Raw genomic sequence first — 10113 nt, 5'->3', positions numbered from 1 at the left:
TATTTAGGTCATTTTTAATTAGAATATGAGAAGGTCCGGTCAAGAAAAAAAAAAGATATTTAGATCACTTTCAATTAGTATATGAGAAGGTCCGGTCAAGAGGCAATGTCATAAACAAAAAAATTGAAAAGGGGGAGGGGGGAGGGGGGGGTTGTGAGGCAGTGGGGGCAAATGGAGATAAATAGGGCATATAATTAGTTGAAAATATAAGAGTGTCTCAAAGTTCTATGGGGCAATTGCCCCCACCAGTTCGTTATTAGCTCCGCCCTTGACTGATGTGCCACTTTCTCATCTGTAGCACAAATCCTCTATATATAACATAGTTCCTATGGCACCCTATAGCACAGATTCAATAAATGAGAGAGCTATCTTGAAAAAAATGATTAACATCCCGATAACTTGTCATCAAGATTTAGATCTGATTTAAAAATAAAAAAAATTCTAAAAACAGTTTTTTTTTCTCTAGATCCGTGTCTTTGAAAATGAATAACTACAAAACACCTAATATTGTAAGTGCGGGATCTAAGTGTTTGACTGATGTGACGCTTTCTCATCGGATGGATCTGTGCTACAAGAACCATGTGCCACAGAGGATCTTCTTCCCAAAAGAACATCAAAAAGACGTGTGATTGTCTGATTCAAAAGATTTTCTTCGATCTATACTTGGATTATGTGGCAAGCGCACAAAATCATAGATCTTTTTCTTTGGAATACACAAGGAAAAGATCAACGACTCTGAACCCTTGACACGTCAACCGATTATAAACCAAGTGAAAATTTTTGAGTCAAAAAATCATAAAAATACACTCATGTCTTAAAATTATGAAAACGTCCTTCAATTTAAAGAAGAGTGAATCGTGATGAATGCACGCAGTTTTGGTATGCAGCTAACATGGCAGGGGCACAGAAGCATATATCTTTTTCATCAGGATACACAGTAAAAAGATATGGGGTTCAATGCCCTTGCTGCATACCAAAACCACGTCCATTGATCATTATTCTTAAAACAACCCAACTTCATTTGATCTAATCGGACACAATAAGTGTGAGAACCCCAATTGCTCTCAACCCTATTTCTCATTGATCTCAGACTAAATATTGTCATTTTGAAGCTATAAATCTCATTTTCAACCCAATTTCATAGTTTCAACCAAATATCATCGTGTTCATCCCAACCCAAAGATGACTGCTAGAAGGAGACGTAAATCAAACACCAAATAAACACAAGAAATTAAACTGGGTCCATTGTTAACTATGTAGATGCCCATATAAAAAAATTCAAAATAAAAAAGACACAATAATCAAGTAGACCCTAATACATAAAAATGGTATCTCTCTCTCTTTCTCTCTCTCTCTCTCTCTCTCTCTCTCTCTGCTCAGAAGAAAGAGCATGAAGCAACAACTACACTAACAAAAGCTACAAACGGAATCGAAAGAGCAGAGGCACCAGATTTAGTTGGAGATGGAGCTGTGATTCCCGAACTTCCTCCAGGTCCCGAAGGTGCCATGCCTGATGTTGGACCAGGTGATTCCGGTGCATTAGCTACAACATAACACAAGATTAATAGGAAAATTGGATAATCTACACTAAATCCAATTTTAGTGAGATGGGTTGGAAAGAAAAATTTGCTCAAACAAACTTCAATTCCAATACGATAATTATAAATTTACAGATTTTGTCTAGTTTTACAATGAGACCTGTCGTGACGGTACATTTAAGAAAAATAAAATAGGAACTTTCATTAAGGGTCTGCATGTGAAAAGAAAGAAGTTCGCGGTCTTTTGTAACAAAGTATAGTTGAAGTGAAATGGGGTCGGAATAAATACATTTATATTTATATTTATTAGTAAAAAAACAAAATTACAAGAAGCTAATCATTCATAAAAGTTTGAATTTTATCAATGTGGCATAAAATACAAGGACAGAAATGAGTAACCTGCCTTCTTCAAGCATAAAAAGAAGGTTAGGGATTTTCTTCTTCTTTTACAAACCATAAAAGTGAGGCAAATAATGGTGAAAACTTTTTCTTTTTTTTTCCTTCTTTTTAAAAAAATAAATACATAAATAAGTTCACTACTAGATCATTATGGGGTCGTAAGAAGCAGAAACTAACAATTTCATGGATTTTGAAATATAGAAACAATCCGTGGGATAGTTTGTCAAGGTTGAAAACTTGACGGACAATGGTTTCTTCCGATTAATACAAAGTAGCAAAGCCATTCAAACCCTAATACACCAGAACCCATTGATCAGTTGCCTCTCAACATCAGAATGACGTCGAAAGGTACTTGGTCACATGGCGTGATCTGGAAAGAGTACTAAAATTTGAGTATAAAAAAGTTTGACGACGATGTCCCTAAAAATAGAATGTTTTTACACCTTAACCATGCCATGTATATTTGGCCCACCTCTCGGTGGACCAAGACACCAAAAATCAGGTTTATTGTGATTTCAGATTTTAACTAGAGTCCACCATAACATATTTGCAGATTCAAGAGATATACATATCATTTATAATAAATAAAAAAAATTCTATTTCAACGAATTTTTGTGACCAACTGAATCACGGAAATAGAAAAAAAAAAAAACATGTTTGCTAAATGAAACCGAAAGAGTGCATTTCAAGGCATTTTGGGAAGTTGGTACCAAACATTTCACACAGAAATAGGACATTCAAAAGTATCACTAGAACTAATCTTACTATAGATAAGAGAATCCTAAAATGTTCCCAAACATCCCAAGGTACTAAAAATCAGTCTGATTGCTGATATCTAGGCGTTCATTTTATATTTATATTAACACCAGAAAATGTACAAGCACAATAGCTAGGTATCAACCATGAAAAATGCCTAAACCCAAAAGTCAGTAGTAGTCAATGACTCGGATATTTAATGAGTAGGGCCACCAGGAAATTGACTTGCTAAATTATTCATAAGGTCCGCGGGGTCTAAAAGAGACCGCCAACTACCATTTTGGTGACGTTGATTAAGACATATTTATCAAAGTGGACTTAAAAAACCTATCCCAAAAATAAATAAATAATTTTAAAAAAATTGCTCCATTGGATGATGAAGAGCCTAGTATCTTCACTGGGTGACTGAGGAAGATTGTTCTAGAATTTAAATTTAAAAAGATTAGAATATCATTTGTGGTGGGACTTGTTTGGGGAAACTCTGCCTGGAAAGCTTCTATCATCTATAGAATTGCTTCTATTTGACTCCGATCTATAAGAATTGAGATTATGGCTTAAATAATCCAGAGATAGTATCTAGAATGTGTTTTATGGGTTCAAAACGTGAGTCAACATTTAGTACAAAGAGAAATTTCAAAGAAGTCTTAAACTTTAGACGAAATTCTGATTCCAGCTAATTTTTCATTTTAATTCTCAAAACATGAAGAGCAAGATCGCAGGTTTTTCAAAGTGATGATCTCGCTGATATAAGGTAGCGATATCACCGATATTCATTTGAAAAAAATCAACTTTTACTTCCTTTTTATTTTTTTTTATTTTTTATTTTTGCTAGGCAAGCAAGATGTTAGTGATCAACAAAGATGGAGGTGGGTTACAGGATTTGAACCTAAGTCGTGGAATCAACACTCCCGGAGCCTTTACCAACTTAGCTAAGTTGGCATCTTCAAATCAGCTTATATATATACTAGACTATTTGATTGACTGCAATGTCCCTTGGAGTAATGAGAGCACCTTTGTAAACAAGCATAACCAATTGGGACATTTTCCTCCCAAATACACATTTTTTTTTCAGTCCATATTGGAAGCGAAAAGTGGTTAGGAACTAATCAAAGCTACTTTTGGCTTCTGGTTTTTGCAGAATTCCAAGAACCAAATCTGTACCAAAAAAGATTTGACCCCAAAAATTGCTTAAAATGGTTGGGAAGCTAAAATTTTTATCCCAAATCCTTGTAGAGTTATATATTATTTCCAAAATTGACCAAGACCAGGAAAAAAGAAAATAACAAAACCTAGGGTTTCATCTTTTAAGGCAAAGGAATTTCTGTGTTCTATCATTTTGTTACAAAAATTCTTCAACAATAGCACTACATGCATCTAAATAAAAAACCACTATAATAAACCAATAATAAGGTCTAGATCTACTGGGATTTTCTATATTATAAAGAAATACTCTTAAACCCATTAAAGAAAAAGATTTAAACTAGTTGAATCCCATAAAAGAAAAAAATCTACTAGACAGAACCAAAAACAAACCTGGAGCAGGACTAGGAGAACCAGAGACTGCAAAAAAAAAAAAAAAAAAACCCATCATCAATCCAAAGCTTCCAACCCCAAACATTAAAAAATAAATAAATAAATAAAAACCCGGATCAAAAAAGAGAAACCCATTAATTAAAAATAAAGAAAAGGGATTATTAGATTTAATGACTCACGGTCACATTTAGCGATCGGTGGAGCCTTGACACCACAAGCAGAAGGAAGAGTAGCGGCCTTTGTAACATTCAACACCACACCGTAGTTAGCACTATTTTTAAAGGCCACACAAATACACTCAGCATCGACCTTCAAAACCTTCTTCAACCCACTACAACAGCCACCTTCTGGCTTTGTTGATGTACTCCCAGTGCTCACATAAGGCAAACAATCTGACATCGTTAAGATGAGGCTAAAACAGTCCACAGATGGTGCTGGTGCTGATGCATGGCCATGACTATGGGTTGTGCTGGAAACCTCTGTAATTGCCCACACAGCAATAAAACACAAAACTAGTGAAACCTTCACCATTTCTAGACTTTAGAGAGAGAAGATGAAGATACCCAAAACTTGTGCTAAAGTCAGTAACAGTTTTGGAGGAAGATGAGGACTTTGGTATAGGTAATGCTGTAATGGTGGGGTGGAATAAATAGGGGGTTTTGATGGATGAGAGAAAGAGAGGCAGAGAGAGATATTAATTGCCCAGTGATGAGTCCGTCATTTGCGCATCATATTCATATCCTCCCCATCTTTGAACTCTTTTCACATTGGGAAACACGTGTCCCTCCTTTTCGAGACTTCTCTTGGTAAGAGAAAAGTTTATGTAGTGCTGGTACTATGATAGTTATCATAGTTGGGCCCACTGTTACCTTAAGTATAGTAAATATTTAATATATAAAATAGGAAAAGATATAATATCTATAATGTTCTTGCCAATTAAGAGAAACTATGGGAAAATATCAAATCAATTTAGTAAAATTATAAAATTTATAAATGACACGTTGTATATTAGGATTCATGATTTAAATTAGATTTAAAAATATCATAAAATAAAAAAATAAATTTGTTTTATCTAACTAAAGACTTTGAAAACGAACCACCACTAAACTCCCAATTCAGACATGGAAAAAAAAATTCTTAGAATTTTGTATAAGATCCCCATTTAGGTAATGAGGAGTGAGGACTAACTCTTTGGCTCAAATTAAACTTTTAACCTTCTAGAGATCATTATCCGAGATTACGTCTAAAAAATAATAAAATAAATTTTCTTATATCAAAAACTTTGAAAATAGATGATTATTGAATTAATCAAATTTAAAATCCAAATCCAATATTTAATCGTGGGATAGGTCATCATCAAACCGACATTGAGTGTTAGAATAAAACTGATTTATGATAAGTAGGTGAGCCAAATAGTAGGTTGAGTCGAAGTGTGCAAAAAATTATAGATGTTTTTTCTTGAGATATGAGTCGTATTTACTTAAAGAAAATCGATAATTCTCTCGAAACAAAGTGCTACTTGGAGTGTTATTTTGAGTCACTGTAGCAAGGCTCGTAATTTTATTAATTACGGATTTTGTTAACATGTGATCTTATGGCACATGTTCAAGTTCAATAGTACACATGTAGGGTAGACCAATGGATCTTATCTGTACAAGAGTCACTAACAAAAAAAAAAAAATTCGAAAAATACTTTTCGGATGACCATTTGCATCATTTTCTAAAAAAAAAATAGTAACGACTTCAAATCCAAGTAGGAGAGATCTTCGAACTCGAAAATCTCATCTCTATAAACTGCATACGTTTTAGCACGTCAGTTTATTATTAGTCTTATTATTATTAACTCTTGAAATAAAGGATTCTCCATTAGTTAATATTGTGTATTGTGGCTCAATAAATATTATAATACTTAAAGTAAGACTAATGATAGTTTGAGTCGAAAATATTCACTAAGTCTTTACTCGATCAACATGGCAAGTACTTAGAATTGTAGATCTTTTTCTATGAGTATCCCGAAGAAAAGATTTACGATTTTGTGCACTTGTCACATCAACTGAGTACAGATCGAGTGAAAATTTTAGAGTCTAAATATCGCGACTCTTAAAGTAACTATTGGTGCAGAGGAAAATGAGGTCACATGAGTAGGCTTAAAATGAGTTGGATATGCGTATATTCATATCTAATTTTTTTTTTTTTTATCAAAGTCTATATTCGAATCCGAATAGTTCAAATCATATCTAAACATTTTTTGCTTTCATTAAACCCATATACGAATCCGCTCCAACTGAATTAATTTATTCGGGTCGGATAATTTTAAATCATTTTAACGAAAATTAATTAAGATGTGATTAAAACTTGAATTCAAAAACTCTCATTTTTTTAATAGAGTTTTGATCACTATGCCAACACTTGTTGGTTGATGAAAAATAGGCGAATATAGGGATAGATTCATATTTGACCTAGATCTGATTCGGATCAAGGGACATCAACCCATGTTTTAATTTGAATATACTTGAAAGAATAAAATCTGAAAAAAAAAAAAAAATGAATTTGGATTACTCAAATTTCAAATAAAATCATATCAATTTTAAAAGAATTTTGATAATATGACGTCATTTTTTACTTACACCCCTGACGCCATTTTCTCTCTCCTACCCATAGTAAAAAAAAACAAACTTTCTAATATGATATGATCACCTTGTGACATTCAAAAACATGACTTGATGCAATGGAGTTGTAGAGGACAAAATTATATGAACTTTAAAAAAACTAGTTATTTTTTACGAGGTGCCAAACGACTCCATTGATAAGAGCTCTTGGGAGTCATCAGCCCGTTATCCTCGACGTACCTTTGATCCATTGAGCGAGAGCCCTTCCACATGGGACTCCCAGATCACTATGGTCGGCCTAGCTCGGTCGTCCTATGCTACTGGTGTTTCAAAAGGTATTGAATTTTATTTTAAATTTGGGTGTTCGCTGACCGTCCATTTTCAACACCTTGGATCAAGTTCAAAAAATGATATTTTTTAAATATTTTTTTATTTATTTTGAATATGGATATTTTCATGAAATTTAAAAGGCTGTGTTGTTGGATTGCAAATGTGATAATCAATGTGGACCCAAAGACCATTTTTAAGATTTAAAATCTAAACAAATAAATATACAGGCAGTGGGCAAGAGAAAGAATCTCTCTATTGATGATGTCATTCGTGCTACATGTCAAACGTTTGTTGGATTGTGAGCAAACGCGTCAAGGACGTGCACCAAAACGCATCATAGTATTAGGGGTGTCAATGGATAGTTGAAAATTTGAATCCGATTCAAATTCAAATTCGAAAAATCGGATATTATCCAAAATTTTCAGATATCAGATTCAAATTCGGATAGTTTTATATATTTGAATCATTATCGAATGCAAATTTAAATATTAACATTTTGAATTCGATAATATTTAATTCGAAATAATATATAATATATATTATTTTATTTATTTATTTATTATATACATAATATAATATATAATAGATTTTTTAAATAATAAAAAATCAATTAGATAAGAAAAAATTATATATAAATTTTTTTTAATATATAAATTATTCAAATTCTAATCAAATATTATCTAATATTCAATAAGATAATCGAATTTCAATTCGGATAGAATTTTAGAAGATCCATCAAATTTGAATTTGAATTCAGATATTACTGTATCCAAACCGATAAATATCCGTTATCAGCCCTACCTAATATCAGCACTTATTTTAAAACCCTACGCGTGTGTAGCCGTTGTTGTTGGGTTGGACTCGAAAAGACTAAACTTAAAAGAGGACTTTTCTAGGTGTGAACGACATTGGACAAAGCAAGTGATTGAAAATTGAATTTTTTATGATGACGAATTTCACGATTTCAAAATTTAAATTTTCTACTTAGATTCACAATCAACGTGGCGTGGTATGAGTACGCCAAAGTGTGTGGGACCCACTCTACCACAATGTGATGCACGTCTCTCAACCGTCGAACAAAAGAAGAGTCACATGAACTCAGAAATGAAAGAGCTGGCATTCTATATATCATTTATTATTATATATATACCAACATCAAAGCTTGGACTGGGACTTCATTATAATTTAACTGAAGACTGCCCATTAAAATAGTGATACTGAGAGGAATGTTGGGTGTGTTTGGTAAGTTTCAATTTTAAATAAGAGTAGGGATCCAATCCTCTCTGTGCTACTTATTTTCTCTAGTGCCGTGGACTACCTTTATATGGTTGAGACTTGAGAGAGCGCCACATAGTATTATCTACCTATTTAATTTTGGAACTCCAATTTCAAAGCTACGGATCATGTTAAAGACAATTTTTTTAATATCTTTCTTTTTTCACATTTGATCTACACCATCAATCTTAAGGTTTAATGAGTTTTTTTTTTTTTTTAAACCAATGTGATGCGATCTCAACCATCTAAAAAGTACTGCAGGTTACTATAGTGTATCTGCTCTGGATCCCGTCAGGTGCAACGTAGCACTTTTGGTGACCCATTGACCTTGTGAATATGTGGTCCATCCCTTGGTGAATCTACACATAAAAAAATCAGTTTGATTGATTTTTAATTGTTGGATTTGAGTTTTTTTTTTTTTTTTTTTTTTTCAAGAGATTAAATCTAGTGGGTACAAATTATCAAGCCCTATAATTTTTGGTGTGTAGGATCACCAACTCCAAGGGATGGACCACCATGGTTTTAAAACTTGTTTTGATGTCTCGTGTCGTCCAGGAACGAGATCGAATTGTCTCATTCAATAATGAGAAAAATGTAATATGATTTTAAATCTCGTCTGATATGTTTGACTTGACTATCCATCTTGTTGGTGGACGATACCGAGCCGTATCAGATCACATATTCATACGGTCAGTGAGTCCCCAAAGATACCACGTGGCATAAAATGGGGTGCCACCCGACCTTTGATTGGAACCAGATCCCTTCTCTTTTAGATAATTCTAAACAGAGCTCAAATAAAAACCTCTGCCATAAGAAGCACCTCCATTTGACGACAAAATGTTGGACAAGTTTTGTTTACGTATTCACATTCTTATTTTAATTTTATCACTTTTAATGTGACAGATTAACTTAATGCCTAATTAGATTCATGGTATAGGATACATTAATACCTGGATAAGGATAAACCCATTCTGATTTTTCACGTTTCCAGCATTTCTCGTTTCAATTGCTTCAAATTTAGATTTGTATGTGAAATCAATTAAGGGAAATTTTGAGAATCATGTTTGATTATCTCTATAGTTGGATTGTATAATTAACCATTTGAAGAGAGAATAAATAAAAATAAAAAGCTTTCAAGATGGCAAGCACACTCATTATTTGGTTGAGTACCAAAACGCATTTGTTATTTAGTTGCACCACTTAAGGTGTGAAAGCTTTTAAAAACAAATGAGTTTTCAAGCAAAAGAATGATTACATAGGAGAGCAAGTGAGGTGTGAGGTCAGGTTGGTTGTGAAATGTTGTAGAAAACAATGCAGGTAGAAGTGGGAGGAGAGGAATTGAAGTAGATGAAACATTTTCGTGTTGTTGGTGAAGATTTCTTTTATTGGAATCATTTTAAGCTTAGTTTGCATGTTCACACTTGGAAATTTAGGCATCGTTCATCAACGTGAGTCATGTTTTTATTTGCTTCAAAGCAATTTTGCACAATCGTTGAGTGTTTTGTAAACACGTTTGGGTCTTCATACGCACTTTCATTGACGTTGGAATTGTGACCATGTGAAGCTAATGTTCGATGCTCTCAACTTCCCACAATAATGAGAATCCAAACACCGTCAAAATGTAAGTTTATTGAATTTCAATAATTATGAATATTCTTTCATTTAGGATTTAG

The 10113-nt window shown here is 33.3% G+C and overlaps 1 protein-coding gene across 1 annotated transcript; it reads right to left on the bottom strand.

The window, feature by feature from the left end:
* Positions 1-1220: 1220 nt before the first annotated feature.
* On the bottom strand, positions 1221-4947 carry XYP1 (Bifunctional inhibitor/lipid-transfer protein/seed storage 2S albumin superfamily protein). The gene is made up of 3 exons (XM_086430643.1): positions 4406-4947; positions 4227-4253; positions 1221-1543 (listed from the first exon to the last, which is right to left on the bottom strand). Exons 1-3 carry the CDS (start codon positions 4755-4757, stop codon positions 1377-1379), a joined length of 546 nt encoding a protein of 181 aa, XP_086286769.1. The 5' UTR covers positions 4758-4947; the 3' UTR covers positions 1221-1376.
* Between the last annotated feature and the right edge of the window lie 5166 nt (positions 4948-10113).

This window comes from Akebia trifoliata, chromosome 2 (genome assembly GCF_017979445.1).
Source record: "Akebia trifoliata isolate Shusen 1 chromosome 2, ASM1797944v1, whole genome shotgun sequence".
Lineage (NCBI taxonomy): Eukaryota > Viridiplantae > Streptophyta > Magnoliopsida > Ranunculales > Lardizabalaceae > Akebia > Akebia trifoliata.
This window is presented reverse-complemented; position numbering and strand designations above follow the sequence as displayed.